The sequence below is a fragment of the Molossus molossus genome, unplaced genomic scaffold (genome assembly GCF_014108415.1).
Source record: "Molossus molossus isolate mMolMol1 unplaced genomic scaffold, mMolMol1.p scaffold_m16_p_11, whole genome shotgun sequence".
NCBI classification, from domain to species: Eukaryota; Metazoa; Chordata; class Mammalia; order Chiroptera; family Molossidae; genus Molossus; species Molossus molossus.
In genome coordinates, this window is record NW_023425346.1 from 46883283 (window position 1) to 46910942 (window position 27660).

General features: G+C 35.6%; 1 protein-coding gene across 1 annotated transcript in view; it reads left to right on the top strand.

The window, feature by feature from the left end:
* Positions 1 to 1677: 1677 nt before the first annotated feature.
* Positions 1678 to 27660, top strand: part of CSRNP3 (cysteine and serine rich nuclear protein 3) — an 87363-nt gene continuing 61380 nt past the window's right edge. Inside the window, exons 1-2 of the mRNA XM_036254604.1 lie at positions 1678 to 1930; positions 18674 to 18844. Of these exons, the coding sequence (XP_036110497.1) occupies positions 18697 to 18844 (148 nt within the window). The 5' untranslated portion in view covers positions 1678 to 1930; positions 18674 to 18696. The remainder of the gene's footprint in view (positions 1931 to 18673; positions 18845 to 27660) is intronic.

A 27660-nucleotide genomic window follows, 5' to 3' on the forward strand; every position in this document is an offset into this window, starting at 1 on the left:
TTATTTCCTTGTACATTAACATGATGACATCATCAAAGATATTAGCTAGAATATACATAGCTTAAAAAACCCAGAGGTGCATAATAAGTCAGAAAGAGTCCAGTCTATTTTTTTTTTTTTTCTTTTAATGCCTCAAGGTTTTTAGCTTTAGTGTAGCTCTTGATGCAGAGGGAAAAATGAACATGAGCATTTGGGAACAAATGCATTAAAGCTGTGGCATTTAAAACATATCTGAATATGTTTCAGTGTTAAGAAAACCCAACAAAAGGTATTTACTTGTCATGAAACACTCTAAATTAGTACTAACCCTACAAAAATATTGTAAAGATATTAAATCATTGTATTTAGAGACTGGACTTTTTAGCCATACTTGCCTATCTGGCTTAAAATTATTTTATAAAACTTCAATTGACACAAAAAAATTTTGTTATAAATATTTCCAAAACATAATTTTTTAATGGAAGGCTTAAGCAGGTATATAAATTTGCTATTTTTAAAATTATTGAATTATTTACAACCACTATTAAAATGTACTGTACATCTAACTATACAGAAATTTTGTTTTCTGATCTTTATTTATGGTGCTTCTGACTTTTCCTTCTGTGTTCTTTGTTGCATTTTGCATTATTTTCATAAGATTTCCACTGGGATTAGCAAACAGCTTTCAATTACCAGTTCAACTTAGACAGACTATTAAAAAATATAAGAAATAGATTTTTAAAAATCAAATTCCAATACCTCAATGGTTTTTTCATTTGCAAATCCACAATCCATTTTTAAATTCTGAGAAATAAGTGTTTAGAAAAATAATTAGACTATACAGACACACATATGTGTATCTACATATTAATTTAATATCTATACAACAGAAAATTCCTGTATATGTTGAGTAGTCAGCTCTGAAACTACTTGTTAACACTGAAATCAGATAAGGTAAACCATATGCTTTATTGAGGAAAGCTGTCTAAAATAAGTTACTGCGATTTTAAGAATTAATATGAACCACATGTTCTTTAGATCTTTACATTGAAATCTTCATTGTTCTTTTAAGTCAGCTGTTCTAAGAATGTGTCATCTTTTGAGAAGATAAATTAATCATCTACCTCATTTATATACATCAATAAAAGAGATTCACCCTCTCATCTACTTTGTCAAAAGTAATTAGAAAATCTCTATTTTTATTCATATATAGTATCTGTTAGTGATTGAAATTTTCACAGAGGAGATTTTGAGGGAAACAGCCTCTTATCCTTTTAGAAAATAACCTCCGCCAGGAAAGAGAAACACCAGCAACCTAACGGTTAAAACATACTGTCAAATCATTCAGTTGAGCAAGGCTCTTTAATAACATTTATACAAAAGTACTTTCAGAAAGCAGAAGATAGGAAACGGCTTTTTGCTAGTTCCCCTTCCTTAGACAATTATTCAGCCTCTTATTAAAATAAAATCTAGCTAACTTCTTTTGAATGCTGGCTCAAGCATTTTCTATAATAATAAAAAATCTTGTGAAGGGATTTCCATAAGTTGTGTTGCATTAATGACTTAGAGCAGCTTCATAGTCTGTTATTCCTTCCTCCTAGCAGACCTCAGCTGATAAAAATATCCATAGACACAGTGAAGTCAGTGGCATGCCTGGCTTTCTCAGACAAAACTCCCATGTGATCACATATAGGCAGCCTCACTGAGGCTGATGCCGTGCAGCTAGCAGTAGGTAATGAGTCTTTGTGCAGAGTGAAGCTCTTGTCGCTGAACAATAAAGCATACGGCACCGGCAATAAAACACAGGGCTGGCAAATTTAAGAAGATTCCGCTGAACCAGGAAGAACAGTGCCTTTGGTGATGCTGACACATATTATAAAATGATAATCAATTTATTTTGGATTCTAATGAATAAAGACTACAAGGACTAAGACTACAGCTATTTGAACAGGTCAGTGATTTTATAAATTACTCTAACACTTCTTGGTTTGATTGGATTTAAATTAGAATAGGCTGGTGTTTTGCCTTAAACAAAAACTTTGCAAGATATTTGCAGTGTGTTATACGAAGGATGCACTTGAATTGACCCAGTGTGATTAAATTCTTGATATTGTCAGATGTGATAGAGAAATGTTTATATGATTATAGTAAATTGAAAAGTTATTTATCCTATTTAAAAATTTATGAGTAAGAGAAAAATTCCTCCAATAATTTCTAATATTCTATATATGCAGGAATAATATAAAGCAGAATACTACTAATAAATAGCTCAAATAAAAAGCTTCAAATTTATTTTTCCAGTATTAAAAAATATTGCATTGCAATACTTTACACATCTTATAAATTAGATGAAATATCATTCAGCATTTATTAATGTCTTTCGGTATACTTCAAAAGGAAGGTTTGGAATATTTAATTATTTCAATAAAAATATTTTAAATAAGAATTTTGAAATGCTAGTAATGCTATTAGAAGAATGTATTTTATATTTAAATATAGTAATATATTACATATCTATATTTCTCTGCTGTGTACCTTTTATTTTTCATGTTCTATTTCCTTTGATAAATGGAAAATGTTATTACATAAAACCTTTTATTTCATAGATATTATTCACTCACTAATGGAAAAACAAATTAGCTTAATTGTAAAAAGAGTGGGTTATGTGATGATGCATATTTCCATTGACTCACCATTTAGAAAAGAATATGTGTCTTCATGTGTATTTATAAAAATATGTACACACATGACCTTCTGTATTTAGAAAATAACCACTTCATAGGTTTATGAGCAATAAAGAAGTTTGTGTTTTAAATAGAGAGATTGCTCTGAGTAGGAAGACAAGGGAAGAAATAACTGTAACAAATAATAGCACGACACTGAACATCTTTGCGGAAGGACAAGTATGAATCTTCAGATTTAAATGCATAGTTTAACTTTGCTCTACATTTTTACTGCTGCATTGTTTTAAAGACACCCTGAGACCAAAATCCTTTATAATTAATTTCTTGGACACCATTTAGGATGATTGTCTTTAAGACACTAGGGCACATTTCATATTTGATGAAATTATTATTGTGACTTTATGTATTTGTACAGTGGGAAAGTAAGTTTATGCCTAGAAAACGCCGTTCAAACCACAACAAAAAGAAATACCCTATGCTCCCTGATTGTGTGCAATACTATGTATCTGAAATGGAAAAAAACAACAACAAATCAGCTGTGTTTCAAAAACAAGGGAAGTTAATAAAAAATTTAAATTGGCTTCCACATGTATTTAAATGAAGTATTTGACTATGTGGGTTTCCTTAGTTACCATAGTCGATGTGACAGCTTCCTTCGGTGGGGAGCAGGGAAAGCAGGACTGTAAAACAGAGTTAAAAAACACTTAATCCATTAATAGACCTGGGGGGCCGTGATGCTGCCAGCCCAGGGAAGCCGGTGCCCACTCCCCATCGCAGACTCCAGTTCTCCGAGGTTCAGGTATTCTGGCAGAACTGCAGCTCACAGTCCTTACCCAGCATTCCGTTTCAGCTGCTGGAGGACTGCCCGAGCCTTATGCAAATGAACCAGCTCGGAGGCTCTGACTGCAGAAGCTGCGGAGGGGGGCAGAGGGAGTTCAAAGGTCACGGGGCTGGTGGAAAGCTGGATCAGTTGCTTGAAAAAAAATGCATTGGGCTCTTCTGCAGCAGTTTTGCAGCAGTTTAATGAAGTGCGCTTTATTTCTCAGAGTGAAGATTTTACAGCGTGTGCCGTAATCGTTTAAAGTGCACGCAGGTACGGTGACAGATTTCCCGATGCGCCTGATTTTATTTCTATAAAAGACACTTGATGAGTATTGGCTATTTTAATTCATTGCGGAAATTAGCAATGTAATCCCTGTTTTCAGGCTTCCTTCACCAGTTTATTCTTAATGTTTTCTGGCTTTGAAACATGGGTGTTTTTGTTCAAATGAAATGATTTCATGGGAGAAAATACTGGGTTTGGGCTTTAAAAATTGCAGTTTTTGTTAAAGTGATTGCAGAGAGACACCTGGGTTGAAAAATCTAGATAAATATCAGGACTTACAACTTTTAGAGGATTTTCACATTTTTAAGAAATGTATTTCAAGTAAGAACGGGTTCCTAGCCTATGGTTCTTTCGAGGTATCTGGAATTAAATAACGGGGTTCTTTTGTTCGCATCCCACACGACATCATGACAGTTTTAATAAGTGACATTTTCATTTCATTTTAGGAGAGGGTGTCAGTTTTGAGTGTCTTTACTCTACATTTTATTGCTAAACACCTTATCAGAGAAATTATTTCTTATTTTGGTGTTGCATCCTTTAAGTGTTTCTTTAATTTTTCTAAATGTTATTAATTTGTTTTGGGACTTTTTAGACTATGCTATTTTGAATTCAGCATGTTCAACTTCCTATGACATTTCCTTTTGGTTAACTTAGGTAGTAAAGTGATCCCCATAAATGTCACAGACAGGACAAAAGTCTTTTTTTCTATGCACTAAACATCCCACTTTTGTAAAATGTGTGATTACATCATAGTAGAATCTGACCTTTACCAAACAAATGTGTACTCACTTTTATTGTGTGTATTGCTTTTTTTATTTCTAAAGCATATTTGAAATACATTTAAAGCATGGTTAAACTATGTTTATCCACATCATTAAAATTTTTGAATATATCAATTTAGCAGTTACAATGGTGATGAGAAGTATTGCATCAATTCAGCATCTGTCTACATCACAGGTTGTATGTGTACGAAAATAGTTTGGAAAGATGAAGAGGCAAAATAATGTTTAGTCATGAAATTACTGCTTTATGTTTTCATATTTGCATAAGATATTTTAAAATGAATTTTATGAAGCTTACATACAAAGAGCTAGCACATGTTTAGATAAACTTAATGACTTTCCACCGAAGAGAGATTGTTCATTTATTATCATGATTAAGACTTGGTAGTTTGGCAATGATGACTTGATTTTAAATTGGGGGGAGGATGGACCAAAATAGGAGGTTGACCAATGAAACAGTGAAGGACAATTGCTTTAAATGTCTATGAAATGACTTTGTTGTAGTCATTCAGGTCCAGATTCTCTTACTTTATCACTCTGTGAGGACATTATGACATTTATCCAGGATCCCTGAGATTATTTTAGGAAAAGGAATTCATGTTTTGTCTGGTTTTTAAAAATATAAAAACTGCCAATTTTTTCTCTTTTGAAACTTTCATTAATGACTGCAGCTAAAAGGGGTATATTTCAAATAAATTGTTTTTTCTTACGTTGAATGGAATACGCTGTCCTCTCTTTCAAATAACATATTTGTAAATGTTTGTATGTATATATAATTTATTATGAATATATATACATTTCATATATATGTATAACATATATATATTGTATATACTACCTATGTATACATACATATATATTTTTTCTGACATCCAAATAAAATCGTTCTAATGACCAATCATATTTAATTCAACAATTTGGAAAAATAAAAATTTATTTTATTTTATTTTTAACTGAGGTTGTGCCCGTACTTTGTATCTACTAACCTCTGTGTATGTTCTAGGCAGAGCACAGGAAGGAGGAAAGGACCCAGTTAAAAATTCATTTAGGCAGTCCAATATTATTAACTTTGTAAATGTAACCACTGCCAGTTAGCATATTCTGAATGTAGAGATAAAAATAGTATGGACAAAGGAGAGCCTGCAAAGATTCTTAGAAAAAAGCATGGTATTAGACAAATGTGAAATAAAGAGAATTGTTGAGCTTCAGTGAGCCAGGAGAGAGTTTTATATATCCGGCAGCAAATTTATGGCTTGACTATCCTGGATAATTTGTCTCTATGCAAATTCACTCAAAACTTTGAAGTCATTTTTTGCATTTGCTTGAACCATACTGCCATCCAAATCTCAGCAGCATGTACATACTAAGTTCATGATCTGGATATTTAAATGTATATAAAAATGTATTTGTATAAATGCACTTCAAATCAAATTTGGAAAGTAAAGAGTAAATAGAGAAATGTAAAAACAAGTCATTGAAGGATATGTGGTTGGTGTACCAATAAGTGGTGTTATATCAGACTTCAAAGAAATTTTTAAGGACTTTTCAAAAATTAATTTCCTGCATTCTGATTACCAGTCTGTCTTTGTCATCACTTGAAACTAAAGACCATATTGTAAGCTTGGAAAAGAGTTTAGGGCAAACATGTTGTACCCAGTCTTGCAGTATGGAAGAGAGTCTAAACTCTACAAATGACTGTTGTCATCTCAAAATAGCAAGTGTATGTTTTAAGTTGTAGTATTATTATGTGTGTCCTTCTCCTGAACTTCAAGTGCCTATGAAATCGAAAGAATAACAAAATTATATAGAAAGAAAAGGCTCAAAATAATTGAGTATTCAAAACAATTATATTTGTTTATTTTAACCTGGTATTTCTTAAGAAACAATCAAAACATTGATTGCCTTTTTTTTATTATTTATTCTTAAATTTATATAGAATTATATTAATGTTATTGAAAAGTGTAAGTACAATAAAATTGTAAAATTCTTTCTAAATTTTTATTCCATATTATTAGACACATAGCAGTGCTATAATAATACTTTGTCTAGGACAGTTGGAAAATAATATGTGCTAAATAAACCAATTTTCCAAATAGGTAAAATTTATAACTTTATTGTCCATATTTTTTATGTATTAATAGCTTTCATGAAACAAAATATAATACATATCATTCTGCTTTGTTGAACAAAGTGGTAATCAGTTTATTCTTTTCTTTATGGCATAAGAGTAATTATTCCTACCAGTACATGGACTTATTGCAAAAGATAAAACAGTTCTCTAACACCAAGTGGTGATGCTATTATATGCTTTTTTTGTATATAATTTTATATGTTTTTAATATATTTATATGGTTTTACTAATTTTACTCTGTTGTCGCATATTAATATTTATTGTTAATACAGTTAATAATTGCTGTTTATCTGAGAGCAACTGAAAAACCAAGCGTATGCACTTTGTTTTACATTAAATTTTAAATCATTTAGACTTTGATGGGCAAAGGGAGAGAAATAAACATCCCTTCATACTTCTTCTATGGAATGAACTTCTGACACATGTATATATATATATGTGTACATATATATATACACACACACACATATATATACATATATATATATACATAACTAGTACATTGAGCATAAAAACATAGAAAATAAATAAAATTTATCTTAGTTTTTCTTATGTTCAGGATTTTGAAAATTATGTTTGAACTCTACATAAGTTAGAGTTATTGCTACAATGAGAATCTGCCATATTAAACCATCAACAGGAATTTGAAATTCTTTTGTCTAATAGGGAAATGAGAAATCGCTAACAGGTATACCAGAGAAAACATACAGACCTTTTTTTTTTTTTAATTTGTGGCAGTTGACTCATCATTGGTGTCATATACCTGATCTTGCCAATTTTAGGAGTTGTGGTCTATTTTATGGGCAAATCCTGGGACTTTGAGATTCACCACCTTTCACCACCAAGCTAGCTAGGAAGAGTTGTCACTTGGGCAAACCTTCAGCTCCATGTAAACTTATGAATCCACATATTCATTTAGAATGCATTTAGTCGTGCCTGTGTGTGTGTGTGTGTATACATGTACACACTTTAAATTTCCCCCAAATCACATACAAGAAACATAAAATAACTGAACTTTCTATCCCTATTTCTTTGAAAATATACTAACTTAGTTATGTGTTAAGAATCACAAGGTAGCTAATACCACCCACTGATAAGTGTTCTCATCCACTCTGAAGAATTTTGACAATCTGAAGGAATGTTGTTCCTTGAACTTGGTGTCAAAAGATACTCTGTGAGAATGAGAACTAGTCTAAAATATTGTGGAAAAGCTTCTTATTCTGGAAGCTTTTTTGTCCAATAACTACTTTCACAAACCTGGGTTATATTGTTAAATGCAATAAAACCTTGTAATTCATGAACAACTGAAAAAAACGGGAAAATATTACATGTGTTTTCTTGATAGGTAAGTACTTATATTATGTTTTGGGTATGTGAGTTCAAGCTTTATAATGGAGTGTGAAGAAGCTTAATAGGATAGTGGTTAGGAGCTTAAGTTCAAGTTCAAGTTGCAAACCTGGTATCACTTCTAAAATATGTTCTGCCTCTGAACAATCCTTGTGACCTTGGACACGGTACTTGAAATCTGTAAGCCTCAACATTTTCATCTGCAAAGTGCGGATAAGTGTGTCTACATAAAAGGTTTTTTGTTTTTTCTTAAAATGAAATGGCATAATGCATGCCTGGCATATAATAAGAGTATTATAAACAATAGCTAATATTTCTCAAACCATAGAAATGTATTCCTTGGTGTTGATAAGGCAAGTTCAGCTAAAGCTTAGAGTTAGAGAATCTTGATTAAACAAACACTTTAGATTTCAATGGATGAGAAAAAGACATGTTTTCCAACAATAGAAACCCACCAGGAATTTATTGGAGGTCATACGTAGGTAGTACTGAACAGCCGATGATACCTTCTATTCAGATAGGGCACATAGAGAAGGTAGTCACTGTCAAGTCATCAAGGTTCAGACTGTATGTGGCTTTATAGATACTGTAAATCTTTCTAACTAGGAGAACAGTATCCACAAGATCCTCACATATGTGCTAAATTATACTTTTCTGAGCTCTCTTATTTTATATCCTTTATTGCTTTTAAATATTTCATCTTTGTGTCTTTGCTCTGCTATTTTTCTATTTCCATGTTGACTTTGTATAATTAAGCCATTAGTCATTCATCTCTGCTCTATTTAGACATCCTGTCTCATCCATAGACTATGGACTTTTCGATTATAGAGAGAGCCTAGCCCAAGAAATGTTTGCTGAGCCAATGCTGTTATGGAGCATAATGAGTGTAATTCTACCTAATGATTTAAAATTGCTAATTTGTCTGAATCATGAAACAATTTCTATGTCACAGATCTATTGCTATTTTAAACTTCCTCTATATCAGAATGGTGTTTAGAAATATTACATTAATTGGTCACTAGATTTTTCAAAAGAAATTTAGAAACTATATCTACATTTTTTTTAACTTAAAATTTATTTTAATAGTAGCATAATTAGAACTGCTTTTTGATTAATTTACATTGGTAACAAGTGTTGGATAATTGGTGGGGAGGAATATAATGACTCTCTGCTTTTGTGTAACTTAATTTGAATGGAGAAACTTCTCTAAATAGTGGGTTTCTGACTTTTATCAGATAGTATGAGTTTGGTGTGACTTATTGCTATTGTGAACCCGTTTTAATCTCTGTGAGCAGAACCTTCACCGAGAGTTGAAAATCTAGGTATTTAATTTTACACTCTACATTATTTTTACTAATTGCTGCTTAATGCAATGTCAGCTGCTGAGAGAAGAACTATGTATTGTTCTCTGCCTTAGGTAGTAAAAATCTATATGGTGTTTAAGGTGGTGATTTATTTTAAAGAATGTCCAAAGTACTTTCTTCTACTTATTCTAATTCTAAAATCTCCGTTATTTTCTACACAGTGTTTTTGGCAGGATCCCAGTGCTGGGAAAGGAATGGTTCTAAAGTTTGGACATATTTTATTCCAATGTCTACTTCAGAATACTTTATGAGGCAAATGTTTTCAGGAGTTCCTTTGCCTTCAGACTATTCTGATTATTCTTCTGAAGGAAAAGGGTATCATATCTCTTAAACATCCTTCGATCTACACTGGCTAGTTTACTTTAGTATTCAATCAGAAACATCCTAAAAGTCTGAAGAGAGAAACTTCTTAAGAGCTGAGGAGGAAAAAAAAAAGTTATCTTCCAGGGCTGCAGTAATAATTCACAACTATGTGGTCTTTTCTCCCCCTTAATGTGGTAAGTCTTGCCAGTCATCTAAGGAATTAGGCTAAGTACTGTTCTTTAGTCTTAATAGCAAGCATATAAAATAAATTTTTCATTGCCACTTTTATTGTTAGAGTGGGAAAAATAGGCTTACAACAGGCACTTGATCAATTTTCAACAGTTTTAAAAGCCTTATTATGTTCTTGGTTGATTTTCTCTGCCCTTGCTAACTAAAAGAGCATCCTGAATGTGAGCCTTAGGAAGGACTTTGGACTCCCAGTCCTTGTATTTTATTACAGCATGTTGCCAAATACCAAGTAGTGATCAATGTTTAGGGTTAAGACGCATTAAAAATCCATTCTGGCTCTTTTTTAAAAGAACATATTATTTATTTTTTCATTCATTTTTATTGGTTTTAGAGAGAGGAAAGGAGTCAGAGAGAGCGTGTGAGAGAGAAACATTGATGGACTGCCGCCCACAAACATCCTGACCAGGGATCAAAACTGTAACCTGGGTATGCGCCCTGGCTGGGAATTGAACCACCACCTTTTGGTGTGCAGGATGACACTCCAACCAACTGAGCATTCTGGCTATATTTAAATATATATGTATGTTTTTATTGATTTTTTAAAGAGAGAAGGAGAGAGAGAGAGAAACATCCATGGGCTGCCTCCTGTACACTCCCTACTGGGGATTGAACCCACAACCCAGGCATGTGCCCTGACCAGGAATCAAACTGGGACCTCTCAGTCCATGGGATGATGCTCAATCAATTGAGCCACACCAGCCGGGCTTGGCTATTTTTAATGGATATTAATCCCAATGACAGGTAACAGTAATTTTTTGGGGTCCCCTGAGCCAGAGAGAATCATAAAGAACCCGTTTACTTTTAGTAAGTAGAGTGGCCATCCATCCCTATATCAGCAGGGCATACAGTAGTTTAGCCATTGCACTTTGTACACAGTGAGAGAGGAGAGCATGGACATTAGAGGCACCAGAAGATCACAGCTTTTATCATTTACTCCAGGTACTGGGACTGCATTACATCAGAGCCTATTTTCACTTGTTATGCCCTGCCCCTTATTTTGATAGAAGTGAAAACTGAGATGTGGAAAAAGAGAGGTATTCCTCTTACTTAACATTAGGCCACTTGTTAGGAGCTGATCCAGGATCGGACTCCAAATTGAGGACCGTTCATTCACTGAGCAGGTACTGGAGTGCGCATTCAGTTCCCAGAGAGCCTGATAGTTAAGGGTGAGAAAATGTCATGTATATCAGCAATTGTGATACAGTGTAAGAAGTACTGCCACACGCATCAGGCAGGTGCTATGAATGCAGAGGGGTCACAACCCAGTGTGGTGCAGGCCAGGGAATATTTCCTGGAGAAAGTTTGGGTCGGGCCTCTTGGGCAAATGATCTAGACTTCTGAAACTTCCGTTTCTTTGGTTAAAACTACTTTCTAGGGTTTGGGAGAAGATTACAGAGAATAGGTACAAAGTATCTGGCCCTGGTAGGTACTCACTAAAAGCTGACTAGTATTATAATAAATGGAATGAAGCAATGTGACTGTGTTTTAGGAAAGACAGACACTGTTTTGAGGAAAATATACTCAACCTAGAACCGTTATAGTCAAGTCTTCACCAAACTACAAAGTTACAGACAAGGCCATTTTGAGCAGCCAAGAGAGTACTGAAGAAAAAAACCCTTAACCGTGCTTGGGAATGCCCCCAGGGGATGCAGTGGGCCCTTTGGCACATGTGGCAGGAGAAACTGAGGAAGCCAGACAGAAGCCTTCCTTAGGAAGCGGGCAACCCTAGCACCAAAGGGAACAGGAGGCTGCAGTTGCCCACATTCTATGGTTGCTTTGAGCTAATGTGTTCACAACGACTCATTCCTCCAACTTCTGGATATCCACCCAGGCTGGGGCAAGGGTCTAAATGACCGGAGCAGAGGTTCTTAACTGAGAGTCATGGATAGATGGCGTGCATTTGTGCTTCTCTGCACTTTTTTCTGGGGAAAGCATTCTTTCTTTTCTTTTTTTTTTTTTTTTTTGCCATCAAATTCTCCGGCTTCAAGTCATCAGCTGCAAAATGTTGAAATCCTAAGCACATAAAGTAACTCAGAACTTTAACTCAAGGTCACAGGCAACTCTGGCGCAAGGACCATGTATATAATTGGGGAGCCCGACAATTATTTCTTAAACAAAAGTATTCATTAGGCAGGAGTGAGTGCTCCCAGGGCTCTTGGCTTAAGCAGACCCCTGGACAAGAGAGGCGTGTTTGGCCAACTTGCGCTTTGCTTCTCGCATTGGCAAGTGACCAGCAGCGTTTTCACATTGGTGGTGCCCCATGGAAACACCTTGTGGGATTTTACTTGGTGAAATATTTGCCAAATCTTATACTCTCCGTGGCAGATATATTCAGTTCTTGCCAAATAGGTTAAGGCAGATATGGCCCTAGTTCTATGGGAAAAAAATATATACTTTTTTGTTGTTTAGAGAAATGCATAAGCATTCTGCAGAGGTGTGGAGTCATAAATGTTCAAGACATTAAAATCTCAAGCCAACTTCTTAAAGCCATGATCATCTTATTCAGCAGAGGCCATAGCTTGTAGTCAGAGTTTGATAATAGTGTAAGGGCAGCTGAAGGGTCAGCATTAGGGCAGAACATCCCAGGGTCCTCAAAATCATGGTTTTAAAAAAAATTAGAGATGAAAGCATTTAATATAAACTAATTTAGGTGAAATTGTATCCTGATAGTTAAGAATATATTTGGATAACTAAAGATATCACACCAAAGAATAAAAATAGCACATTTATTATTATTTCTTTTTAGCTGCGCTCTCCTTTCTTAAATAGTGGAATAAAACCTATACACCATCAATTGAGCAACTGTCCTCTTCCTCCTCTATCTGGCCCAGCTGACAATCTGCTTGATGAAGTGTGACATTGTGAATAATCCTGCTTTTGCCAGCTAAGCTTTTCCCACCTGCTCCCACAGATGAGCCACGCACCAGTATTTTCGTCAACCTGTTTGCAATGCCTTTCATCTCATCATTTGAATTTGGTGAAGCCCGGCCCAGTGCTGATTGAAGCAAGCAGGCTTACCTTATCAAAGTCATTGGAATAGAACTTGATCACAGTTTCTTAGCTTTTTGTTCTTGCTGGAAGAATTTGATGAAAACAAAATAAATATTTTCTTCTTTGACAGATCATGAAGAAATATCCCCAATATTGTGTTGTTTAACATGCCACCTTCAGGTAATGCCACCCCACCAGGCAAAAGGGTCTTTGTTAATGACCTTGCAGCTAAAAGTCACTTTCACTTTGATTAACTACAAAACTAGCAAGGAAGCAATACGAAAGATAAACCCAGGCTGCCAGGTACAGCTGAACCGAGGGCGCTATCTGCCTCCCTTTGTTCCTGAGCGAGTAGCACATAATGCTCCTGGTTGAGTACCCTCCGTGGAATAAGGACCTACCATCAAATAACTTGGGAACTCACAGCTCACCATCTTTTTTTCACTGATCCTTGGAAGAGACAACATCTTCCTAAAAAGACATCTCCATTACTATAAAAGGAAATTCTTGCCATGCCCAAATTGCTTTTTTTTTTTTTTGGTCAGATGGAGGGAGAAAGAGAGGAAGAGAGAGAGAGAGAGAGAAACATCGGCGTTAAAGGGACACATCAAGTGGCTGCCACCCACACAACCCAACCAGGGCCGGGGACAAACTGCAACCGAGGTACATGCCCTTAGCGGGAACCAAACCCGGGTCTCTCTGGACCACAGACTGATGCTCTAACCACTGAGCCAAACCAGCCAGGGCGAATTGCCTCCTTTTAAATATATATTTCGTGCATCAGTGATAGGCCAAGCCTGCCCTTCACCTGTTAACCACCACCCACCCACCACCACGTTTTTTTTTCAATTGTTTAATAAATTCATAATGTACTCCGATGAGCATATATGTTTTATTTACTGAGTTTTATCTGATTGGGTAAGGACAGAAATATTCGTATATGGTAGTTGGTAGGTGACATTTCTTATGTAGATGTGTTGGTGATTTCATAGCCATTCTGTTTTCTCACCAGGAGCCAAGAGCACCAGTTAGGGTTGTCAGAGGAAATGCAGGGTGCCCAGTTAAATCTGAGTTTCAGATAAACAAAAATAAAATAAAAATATATCCCAAATGCTATTTTCTTCATCTAAAATTCAAATTTAACTGAGTGTCCTATATTTTTATTTGCTAAATCTGGCAACCCTAAAGTGGTTTTTCTTGCTCCTCAGAAGGCATGTGTGTGTGTGTGTGTGTGTGTGTGTGTGTGTGTGTGATCATTTCCTTAAAATACATAGCAAAGCATTCAGATAGGGACAGATGTAAGAAGGAAACAGGATTAAACAGATGAATATAAATGGATAGTAAGAACTCAATGTGTTACCTAGGGAAGCTGTGAAATATTTGAGCTTTTAAAAGAGTGACCTAAGTAAGATTTCAGCAAATACCCAAAGTTTAGCTTCAGCTCTTCTTCCAATGGTATTAAAATGTACATTTTTTATCTAAAAATGTTTTAATCCTCACCTGAGGATATGTATTTATTAACTTGAGCGAGAGAGAGAAAAAACATTGTTGTAAGAAACACCTATCTTTTGCCTCCCGTATGTGCCCTGCCTGGGATCAAACACCGCATCCTGGGTATGTGCCCTGATGGTGGACAATCGATGCTCCACCCAGCTGAGCACCCAGCCAGGGCCCTAGCTAACGTTTTGGTTTGGCATCTTTGCCAAGCAGCTCTCTACTTATCTTTCCTCTATATCTTTCTGGCTTCTGATTTTTTTCCCCCAGAAATATATTAAATAAAATAATTGTAATTATAACCATAGAAATCCTAGTGTAGTTTACCAGTATTTTTTTTTTTTTTTTTTTTTTGAGGAGAGAGATGGAAACATTCATACCTCTTTTCTTCATTAAATATGCTGAGAGGCTTCTGAGCAATTGTTACATCTAATACAACTATGAAAAAGATCTATATGTTCATCAAGAACAACATATATCCAAGATCACAAGATGTTTATTAGAATTTTAAAGTAAATTAGTTGTTAATTAAATTTGACAATTGAAAGGGCATGTGGGTGCAGGAAAAGAGGTTGCTGTCCAAGTGGTGAAATCATGGACCATATTCATAAATGAAATAATAAGATAAATCAATGTTAGCCAAGAAGAGGATATTGACTTTGAAATACAATTGAAATTATTGAAGCCTCTGAGAGTCTCCGGAGTATTACCTAATTGGGTGGCTCTCTGCCTACTGGCCATGTAGTTCAACGATCAAAGGGCTGGCATCTGACCCAAGAAGGGCTAAAATGTTGTTCACCTCTTGGAACATTAAACTTGAAATGTGAGACAGAGAGAGCAGTTGCTGGGCTTAAACTTGGTAACAGTAGCACTCTAGAGAAAAGATCAAGGAATTTCTACAGTCATAATCATAGAAACTGTCCTTATTCCTACATTTCCTCAATGTTGGGTTTTAGCTCTAGCTCAGATTGCGTGAACTAGTTCAGTATGTTTTCAACAGATGCCTTTGTGCTTAACTTAGCCAGAGTTGGCTTTTGGGTTGCTTGCAAGCAAAAAAAAAAGTATGATGTTTTGAGGTCAATTTCATTTCTCATTCTGATTCTCATTCAATCAAATACACCAGATATTTTGTTAGTCAGGAGAAAGAGTGGTGATTTCAATGAACATGATTTCTGCCTCATGCAGCTTTCGGTCCAGTAGAGAAAACAGACACTAACACTGATAAAGAAATTAAAATAGGAAATGAAAAGGTTTCACTCATTCTTCAAGCAAATATTTGTTAAGCACCTATTATATATAAGGCACTGGACTACACCCCTGGAACACTAGTAAAGAAAACAAAGATCTTTGCCCTTAAATATTCTAGCTGGAAATGAAAAAAGTAAAAAAGTATTGGTTTTTTTTTTCATGTAGAAATACATAAATAAATAATATGATTTTGGAAAGTGATAAGTGCTCTGGGAAAAGAAATTTTAAAAATGAGCCAAGAGAAACAGTATATCAAAAGTCCTAGAGGCCGGAGAGAAATGACAGGGTGGAGAAACGGAGAGATTATTAGACCTGAAATATTGACAGCAAGGTTAATGGCTCAAAATGAAGATGAAGAGGTTAGCCAAAATAGATTGTTAAGGACTTTATAAGCCATTTTGAGGATTTTGAACTTTATCCTAAGGCAATCCAAAGCCACTTAAGAGTTTTAAAATACAGTTGACACGATCAGATTTGCATTTTAAATTTATCGTTCTGCTGGCAAACTGGAAAACACATGGAAAGTGAATAGTAGTGGATGGGAGAGAATAATTAGGAGGTTTTTGTCAGAGTCCAAGTGAGAAATGGTGCCCTTGACTAGCATGTGTTTCATGAATTGGAAAACAGTAGCTGTGTGAAAATGGCTGTTACCGAGGTTTAGACTATCAGCTGCTCATAATTGCAATAAATGAATACCTACCCTTATCTTCTGCTTAAATTATTATATTCTTTTCTTACCCAGTGAGGTAGTATAGATGATGTGCTCTATCACTCCACTATTAGGTCTAGATCAAAGATAACATACTGGTAAGCAATGGGTCATTAGACCCTTATAATTTGTTAGGACGTCTTGCTCCACTCACATTTTTTTAAAGGCAGTGAAACTAGACAGATATTATGCTTGGTTGTTGTACGAGCAGTTTATTATTTAAGCAGTTTCACGGGTATATGTTCAAGTTATGCCCATGAGAAGGGAAAGCCCATTCATCCCGGAGAAAGGATTTAAGAGAAACCATCCCTCTCCCCAGCTCTGACCCTCCACACTCAACGAGTACCGTCTCCCAGGGAAATAGCCTCAGATCGTTTCTGAAACAGAGACAACAGCTGTTGTAATTATTTAAATTTTCATTTCTAGCATAGATACTAATTCTACTCTAAGCTGCCAGTTCCTTCTTTTCTTTGAACTGGGTCTGGCTCAGGCTCTTTAGTACCAAAAATATAGATAGAAAGTATATCCAACCTTCAACTCCATTGTTTCAAGTCTTGCCAGTTCCAAATGTAATTACAAAGGGAAAAAGAGACTTTAAATTCTCTTAACATCCCTCCAAAGATTTCTTCATTCTTGAAGAAGTGAGAAAGGAAGAATATCACCTTTCACCATATTGGAACATGGTTCCCCGTGGCCCAATTGAGTGGCCTTAATTCTTGAGGAATCTGCCTTTCCTAAGAAAGCTGGGGGAGGTAGAACAAGGGAGTGGAGTTTAAGGACATGGTTTTTAACTGTTCTCACTGCAATATTTTATTATAAAAATGTACTTTTAAAAAAATAGGTTTCCATCTTGTATTACTTTGTGTCTTGGAGCTTCTCCCTCATGAATTACTTTGCATCTTGTTTGAAGTGAACCATTTTAAAATTTATATCCTGTCCTACTTTTATTTCAAGAACTTACTTAAAATATCTTTCTTTCTCTTCGCCGTGCTCAGATATGCATGAGCCCTTTCTGCATTTCTCACTCTTTTGGATGGAGAAGATAATGTGCTATTCTGAGTAGTGGTAAAATCAGAGTCAGGATAAAGATTTTATTCTCAAGAGAGTGGACAATGCAATATCTTCTTATTGCTATATGGTTGTTTTTTTTTCTATTGTTAATATAAGTGCAAAAAGGACATGGGTTACAAAAACAAGCAGTAGAACATGAATTTGTTCTCAATTCGACGGAGCCCAGCATACTGGATGTTTGCTTTTCGGGGGCAGGAAACATGTTCTACGCCCTTTTGTACACCCTACTCCACCCCCTTAGGGAGTCAAGCATATACATACCAGTCCCTCAACACATGCTTAGATGGGTGGAGTACATCGAAATTAATGATAGACTTAGGAGACATCTCATTCTGTACTTAACTTTACTAGAAATCACACCAGGGATGTCCTTTCATCTACGTTAATCTAATTTAGTGATGTAAAACGAGTGCATATGTCTGAGCTAATTTATGTATAGGTTTTCCCCAAACTTTCCTCACTGAAAGGAAAGTTTCTGTCCTTTAGCCAACTGTCCATATGTCAAGGTCAATGGGGAAGGTGGAGAAAGCCCAATGAGAAGGGAAAGCCCATTCATTCCAGAGAAAGAATTTAAGAGAAACCATGCCCTCCCCCCCTCTCCCCCTCCACACTCAAGGAGCGCTACCTCCCAGGGAAATAGCCTCAGATAGTTTCTGAAATCAAGACAACATCCAGCAACCAGGTATCACAGGGACTGATTTCACCTTATTGCAATATTGAAACGGAAACTACCGAAAATTTAGAACTGATTTCATATGCTTCACTGTGCTCAGCTAATTAGATTTCTTACATTTTACAACTTGAGTATGGTGTTTCGCCTACTTACCTGTGTTTCCTTCAGATAAATTTTTTTTATAAGCAGTAATCATGTAGGACTTTGGGGGACACTGCATTCATTTTCACTACAGAATCTCATGGACTCAGGTGGATTTTCTTAATTTGGAAAAAAATAAAAAAAGGAATAGAGGTATTACAATAAAATAAAGTGTCAAAAAAAGTAGTGCCTTTTGGTAACCAAATGGTCAACAGCTCATATTTAATTTAAAGTCATTTTTGTTCATTTGAAAATATTTTTTGAGAAAACCTGCTTAGTGATCCTTCCAAGGTAAAGCTCAGCTCATGTATAAAAAGCCACATAAAAATGACTCTGGAGACCTTGGCTGCACATCCAGCAGTCAGATATTTCAACGCTTCGTTGCTCCCGCTCCTGTTGCAGGTACATGTGACAGCGCCGCAGCTATGAGTGGAATTTTAAAGAGGAAGTTTGAAGAAGTGGACGGCTCCTCGCCCTGCTCCTCCGTGCGGGAATCAGATGACGAGGTGTCCAGCAGTGAGAGCGCTGACAGTGGGGACAGTGTCAATCCGTCCACCTCCAGTCACTTTGCCCGTGAGTACAGAACCTGCCTGGAGCCGCCTGTCGGGCCCTGCAGGGGGCCTAACTGTGTCATCTTGGTCATTTTCTTCAATCTGCATTACTACTTTTTTGTTATAGAATTGATCTAAAAACAAATTACGAGTAAGTAACAATGAAATATGTCGGAGGCTACAAAGGATTCTTTTATTTAGGTTGCTTTCGGCAGTAGATTATTTGGTTGTGTTATCCACATGATTCAATGAAAAAAATGGCATTTTGTTATTATTACTTTTCGAAGGAAGCACCCTAATCTGGGAGTAGTTAGGAAAAGACAAGTAAAGGCACAAAGGAATGTATCCTCCTATGCCTGAAACAGTATCCTGGGATGTGTCTGGGAGCTGCAGGTCTAGGTCAGGTTGAGAAAGAGCTTAGCCAGCCACGCACTAAGAGATGAAGAGCAGCAGAACTCTCTCAAGGGTGCGAGTAACGCAGTTTAGACCGCGTTCCTGCTCACCCTTCATTCTCTCATCCCCAAGAATAATATTTAAAGGCCACAAGGAAGAAAGAAAATTTGTGTGGTTTCTCTTCGATTTCTTTTCTGCCACACTGTAACATCATCCCTTCCTGTCAGTCAAGGTATTATGAGGTTTGAAAGAATGATGAGAAAATTTTGTAAAGTATTACAATCGACAAGCTAAAGGAAACTTACTAGTAATGCTACATAAGCTTGAATTTATGTTTCCAACAGGAAGATTGCAATAGATCATGATATCAGGTAGTCTTAGTTTTTTTCATTTTCAATGCAGTGGCTTATTATGTTAATATATGATTCTATAATATAGAATTTATTTTGGAAATATGACAACCCAGAAAACCATAAGAATTAACTATATTTTTAAGAGGTGATAAAAAAAACATGAGACAAATATACTAAAATCAACAGTACTCCTTTAAGGAAGCAAAACTAAGAGAGATTATAGTAAAAGGGCAATTACAACTATTATAGCAGGAAAAATCATAAAATATTTAGGGACAAGGTCATTCTGTGATGTAGGTAATCTACAAATACATTTACATATGTCATGAGGATATGTTTTTGATTCAAAAAAAAATATCTTTACCAGTTGTGCCTTAATATTAATAGTGATAATAGCAATGGCATTATCAACTAACAGGGTTTTGTGAAGATCAACAGAGCAAGTGAGATAATATACATGAAAGAACTTTGCAAAGTGTCAAATGTCTAAACACACTATAATGAAAAGTATGATCATAGGTAACATTTACTGGAGACATGTTATTCTCCAGTAGCTTTATATACAGCCATCCTGAAGTGCCTCTTCCTTCAGTTGACAGAGGGTACAGCGGAGGCTCAGAAAGGCTAAACATCTTGCCCAAGGTCACACAGGATATGAGCCTAGAGGTAAATACACTTGTCCCACTCCATAGTCTTCAACTTTTTCACTTTCTCATTCTGATGCTTAATTATATAATATTAGACATATCTTTCAAATATTACTCATTGTGAGTTATAAATAATGCTCGCATTAGTGAGGAGAGGCTACCTTTCTGATTATTATGATAAATAAACCTTAGAGCTTTTCACATTAATTTATAAATATAGGAGTATGAACTTAATTAAATTCTCAACTGGATTTTCTTAGAAGGTGTTAGAATGATAAAAATCTTTTCAGAAAAATAAGCTAATGAGAATAAGGAGATATTTTTAAAAAGAAGTTGTAAATGTTGAAAAGCCATTCCAGACATCAAATCATAATAGAAAATTATTTATAATTTAACTTTTTTGGTACTGGCTAGATCTAGGAAAATATAGAAAATCTCAACATGTTATATACAAAATTTAATATATAAGAATAGAGCATTATGGAACAATGGGAAAGGAAAGGAGTATTTAACAAATGGTTGTGGTATTAGAGTTTGAAAATTAAGTAACTTAGATACACATCTCACAACATATGCCAAAATGCATCATAGATGGATTAATTAGATACATTAAAAAAAACACATCATGGGGGAAGGTGCATATTTGCCAGACATTTGGTAAAATCAATATATGAGCTTTGAAGTAACAGAAAAAACTCACATTGCAATATACTTAACATATTTAATAATATAAAAATATTAAACTTATCTGCTACCAAAAATTAAAAAACCCAAAGTAAAAGTAAAACAATCTATACTGGAAAAATTTTTTTAGTTAATATGGTATAGGGTTATTTTCTAGATAGAGTTTAAAAAACATGTAATTTTTTTCGATAAATACTAAAACATCCTAAAGATAATCTACGTAAAAATATGATTAGCGAATATTTTTAAGCATTTTATAACAACGGTAATAATGCAGATTAAAACACTATTCATGAGCCCTGGCTGGTAGGGCTCAATTGGTTGGAGTACTGTCCTGTGCCCTGGAAAGTCTCAGGTACATACCTAAGTTGTACGTTCGATCCCTGGTCACAGCACATTCGGGAAACAACCGATCTCTCTCTTTTCCTCTCTCTCTCTCTCTCTCTCTCTCTCTCTCTCAAATCAGTAAAGAAAGAAAAAAAATACTCATGAGATTTTCATGGAAATTTTATCTTCATGAAATTAGTTCTCTATTCAGTGAAAACTACTAATACTTAAATACTGGTGAAGGTCACAATGTAAATCTTAGGTATATACATTGCTATTGGTAGTAGTGAAATTTAGAAAGTAGTTGGAAATATAAGAGCCATAATATTCATATATATGAGTTCGTATTTAAGATCATTTATCTGAAGGAGGAAGCATCACAAACAAAGGGGAAAGATGCATAAATGAAAATGTTGGTGCTTGATGGTAGCACCAAAACATATGGTATGGCTTGGGGGTGAGGACAAAGAAGGTAGCGCATCTAAGAGTGGGGAAACGATACGTTAAGTTATGGTAACATTTACAATTAATTTATTTTCATGATACTTGTGAAGACTTTATGGCAATATGTAAAATGTTTAAGAAATAATGTTAAGAAAAGCAGAACACAAAATTTAGACCCCTACACTGTCAGGAAAAGTCTATGCATGGAAAGGGCAAAGAATGCTAAGGTGCCTTAAGGATAGAAACTTATTTGACTTATTAAAGTCTTAGAATGATGGATAAACTTTCATATTTATTTATTTTATTTCTGTTAATATTCTGGGTATCCCACAGCAATTCAGTTTTAAATTCAAACTAAAATAAACTTAGTTCAGATTGTGTAAGTATTCCAACAGCAGATTGAAATGGCATGATCAGCTCAATCATGCAGTGTTCAGCTAACTAATAAAGACTTTTGTGTTATGTCCAGCAGAAATTATTTGAAGAAAATAGACATATTTTATGATGTCCAAAAAGTTTTTGAAATGTTTTAGTTCATTACTTATTATCAGTGGTAGTTGGTAATGATTAGCTTACTAAATTGCTGATTTAACTTTATTTTTGTTGTGTCCTTTATTTTATTTTATTTTATTTTATTTTATTTTATTTTATTTTATTATTTTCTTCCATCACCATATAGACCCCTTTACCCTCTTCCACCTCCACATATACCCCTCACCCCCACACTGATTTAACTTTGTATTAAATAAAGTCTGGCAGAGATCTTTTCATGACTTTAAATATAATTAAATGACTGATTTAATTAAAAGTGGTTTTTATTTAATAGTCTGTTCAAGAGAAAGGAAAAAAACAACAATTCTACATAGAATATTTTCTGTATGAAAGATCTGAGCATGTTAACCAATGTGAAAGGGGCAGTTAAAGGGACTTGTTTCTGGGAATATATTCAGATTATTTGCTAATACAACGATTGATGCACACATTTTAGAAAATGTTTTATTTATTTTCATCTAGGTTAAAGTATGTATTCACTGCAGTGGTCTTATCTGCATGTGAATCTATGGATATACACTTTTGGAAATGTTATTAGTGATGAATCCTCTTTCTTTAATAATATATTTTCTTACTTTCAGAAATAAAAATGATTAACTTAAAGAAGAATTTTTGATGACTATCAAATTTGTGTAGCTTGAGGAAATCAAATTTAGTTTCACATTCAGATTATTAAAAACATGGTTATTTATTTATTTACTTATTATTTTTATTGTTTTTACTCATCTTTATTGTTGAATATATTACAGATGTCCCCCCTGAACTCATCTTTCAAATTTAAAATATCCTACACACTCAGTGCTTTAGAAGCACTAACATGTGTTACATAACATTTTGTTATCATTGCAGAGAGAGAAATTGATAAGATTATTTGGAACATGTCAGTAAGCTGTGATAGTAGAAATGTCCATGCCATTCTAAGCTTTCTGTAAACATATCCAGTTTGCAGTCCATCACATTATGATAATAAAAGCTGCAAAATACAAATCACTGAAGATGTGTGCCTTTTTCCTTGGACTTCTGAGGTTTGCTAAGCAACTGGCATGCCTAAGAGTGATCAACCAAGGTCATATCTTATACTTCCCTTGAGACAGAAGCAGCTGGATTCTGTATTGCCGTGGACGCTTTGCTTCATCAAATCCCTGTGGCTCTGTAGCCAGTCAGCCTGTACTTGAGTGCTGTCAAAAGGAGAGCTACAGAGAAGCCAGAGAGGACTGATTTGTTCCTCTCTTCTCAAGGTTCTTGGCTCTTTACATGAATAATGAGAAGCTGTGTGATGAAACACCCTCCCAAACGGAGCACATTATTTTTCCTGAAATGGAGTGCTTCTACAAATAAATGCATAGTAGTTAGGAAGTGAAAAATATCAAGGGGTAAAAGGACAGATATTCTAAATTGCACATGAAAGCAGGTTGTGGATGTTTTACAAAGGGCTAAGATTTTCTAATTTATAAACATTTTAATTATCTTCAGTTCATTTGATATCCAAAAATTGTTGTGTATTAGAAGACATTATTGTACCCATTTTATAAAAGTAGATATTAACAGTGAGATGAATTTTGAATATACCCAAGAGCTGAGATTATAATCTGTTTTTACCTTGCTCCCTACTTCCTTTCTTCTTTTTCTCTTTTTTTCTCTAAATACACAGGGCATAAATATGCTGCCATGTTACCCAAGTCAGAGCCTTCCTCTGACTGCACATTTTATAATGGATTTGAAAATAAATAATCAATAGAAAACAGATTTTGACGTGAAGCTATACTATACTGGAAGTGTGACTAAAATATATCTCTTCTCTACTAAGCAGTTAAGATGCCTTGAAGATTTAGATTTCGTTTCAACAAATACAGTCTATCTATGTTACAGGCTCAGTGCTGGGTGCTTTCAGACAGGTCAAAATGATAAACTACCAGTAGTAAATACAACTTGGAGATAACAGTACGGGCCACGTCTTCCCAGCATTGTGGTATTAATTTGAGAATTTACTATAGCAAAGACAAATGTAGCGATCTACCCCTGAATCCGTGATTTTTTAATATATGGAGGCAGCCCCCGCTGGTTTGGCTTAGTGGTTAGAGAGTTGGCCTGCGGCCCAGAGAGACCCGGGTTTCGTTCCCACTAAAGGCACGTACCTCAGTTGCAGTTTGTCCCCGGCCCTGGTTGGTCGTGCAGGAGGCAACCACTCGATGTGTCCCTTTCACTTCGATGTTTCTCTCTCTCTCTCTCTCTCTCTCTCTCTCTCTCTCTCTCTCTCTCTCTCCCCCCTTTCTTCTCTCTCCCTCCCACTCTATTTGAACAAAAAACAAAAAATATATATATAAGTGTGTGTATATATATATATATATATATATATATATATAGAGAGAGAGAGAGAGAGGCATATTCAGGTGGAAAATGAACACAGTTCTTTTAGGGGAAGCCTTTGACTGAGCAGGAGGTAAGACCAAATGACCCTCAACAATTCATTTCTATTCTGTGAAAATATGATTCTAAGAACAAGGATCTAATAACATCTTAAGTTAGAGCCATGTCCAAATAGGAAAAAATAAGCAATTTCAAGACACCTCTGAACAGCTACTATTATGAAATTCCCAGACTCTCTGCATCCCCTTATGTTGGAAAAGAACCAATTAGCCAAGTTTTGTCAGATCAGATGGAACCGGCCGTACATCTACTACACTAGGCCATGTGTCCACACATGGACCAGTTCAATCATTAGGTGTTGAGTTTAGTTTGCTGGAGATAAGGGAGTTAGGGAGTTCAGATAATTATGAGTGAAGGAAGATAGATATGAGCTAGTGGTCCCTTTTGAAAATACTGTAAAGCCCATTGACTGGTACGAAAGAATCGTCTCAGATCATTTCATCTGAGAGATCCAGTAATAATGAATCAGAAAGTTAACAACTGCTGCCTTCTCTGACCTTACTTAGACCATACTTCTGGCTTAAATGTCTTCTCCTCTGCCTCCCAATCTCTCTGACTAAGAACTTCTATACTTACTACGAGGTTCACGGCAAGTATTTTTTGTCCCATGAAACTTTTATCAAGTCTCTCATTCTACTCGGTCTCCTTGCCATTTCCTCAGAATCTCCTGCTATTTCACTGACGTTCAAATACATTGGCGATGCTTTTCTACCTCCTTCCCATCCTGGTATTCCCCAGTAGCCCATGCTATAGGCAGCCCTCTGTCTCATATTTCCTTGATCACCTCTATCTACTCCATTCAGGTCCTGTACATAGCTGCTCATGTCCATAGCCTCATCTAGAGTATTTTCAGAAACTAGAAGGGCTCTGCAACCCCTCCAAAATGTCACATTCTAGTATTCCAAACTCAGGCCACACCCTTTTCCTTCCACTTCTTTCCTCCCTCCATGCACTTTTTTTTTTAACCTCATCCTCCTGTTTTCCCCAACATAGCATCAACCTCTTGTCTTTACATATTGTTCTGCCCTTCACTATTTGCTCCATTATTTCAGGGTTTTTTTTTTGAAAGCCAGACTCTTACCCATTTTTCTTCCAAAGCCTTCACTCCGTATTTCCTTTTTATTCAAAATATCTGAAAACTTTAAGAAGTTTTGGAGAAAATGACAAAACTGTGAGTTTCTAAACTCAGCTACTCATCATTGCCCACAACCATGCTACTGGGTGCCCACGGCTGATTTTCTCTTCGTGTCAAAGCACAGACTCCACAAATCGTTCCACCTCCTACTTCATGCACAGCACATTTCCTTCACTCGTCATCGCTGACCCTGCCTTCACGTGTGTCCTTCTCTGCAGGCTCCTACCTTCCGCCTTTCAACAGGGAGCTCAGAATGAATTGGGAAGGAATGACTATAAGCTCATCAAAGACAGGAACTGGGTCTTTGTACTCTGAGAGTCTAGTAAGCAACTAATATTTGTATAAATAGATGAAGGAATGGATACTTATTAAGCATTTTGTATGTGCCTTTCACTGCGCTAGTACTAGGGGCTAGAGATAGAAAAATAAATGAGACATGATCTGGTTCCTGTAGAATCTCACAGCCTAATAACACTTTAGCACTTCTCCAACATTCACAGTATTCTGTTTTACATTATTATTTGCACACACACCTTATCTTTTTTGGTGTTTTATAGAGTTTAAGCTTATGGTCTTCTCAGTACCTAAACTGGTCAAGTACTATTAAATACTTGATAACACTTAGCTATGTAAAGGATTGCCCTTTATTTTAGTCATATTAAACCATATAAGTGAAAAAAAGATGCATTTATTGTAGGACTTCATACTAGCATGAACAGTAGTGGAAATAAATACCAATTTACAAGTTAGTTCTGTAATTTACAATTGTGATATATCAGAATCCTCATTTATTGATGATTATATTTGAATACATGTAATGCTGAACTGTGCTTTAAATGGGGTCCCACTGTAATTACGTATTCCTAACATGTTCCTTTCAGATTTCATTTGCCTGTGTATAGGTTTCCCAGGCAGAAACATCCTGTTTAATTGGATGCTCTGCAGGTATGTGTGCAGTAGTGTGTAACACGCTTGAGGGAATCCAGGTTGTGTTCACTTTCACCATCCTTGGTGTCAGCTAGGAAAAAAGGCATTGCTCAGTCAGATACCTAACATGATATAAGTACAGTTCAGTGAGTTGTCATTTGGTTTGGTTTACATTCATGATCAGGACCTCACATTTAGCCTTTGTAAAAGGCAACTTACTAGATTCATCTTTTTATTTCAGCTTGCTTAGATTTTTTAAAAGGTTCTTTTTGTCTTCTTATGCATGTGCTCTTTCTCCCACAGTCATGTGTTATGGAAATACGTCTCGAGTCCATCCACTTCTCTCCTTTGTTAGTATCACACAGGTACATGTAACTTCCATCTCTCCCGCACCACCGCACAAGCATCCCAGCTGCTCTCTGCTGCCTCTCTCTGGGTCTCGGGTTCTTCTCTCTGCAAGAGTTCACCGGACCACATCATTTTACTATTTACATGGGAGAATTGGTACCTCTAGAGATGAAGGGTATAAGAATGGGCGGTATACTTAACTACTTTCTCACTTTATATTTTTAAAGGAGCAATCAGAAGTATGTGTGGCAAAACAGTAATATCCATTATTACGGGTAGTCAGTGCATGTTTTGTCTGGAGGTTTGAAATGTTTTATAATTTTTAACAAGTTTCACAAACTTGTCACTTGGGATAAAAGTCTGTGTCACCCACCATCTCCATCCCATTCTTTTCCTTTCTTTCATGGTACATGCCACAACTTACAACTGTTTTATAGTATATGTGTTCACATGACTACATCTGTTTTGTTTACCATGTATTCCTAGTAGAGAAAAGCAGAGGCGGCCCATAGCATGTTAGAAATTCTCAGGCCAGTTTGGTTCTTAAGTAGAACACAATTTAATATATTCACTCAGCACATTCATCTTGTCCACAGTGATA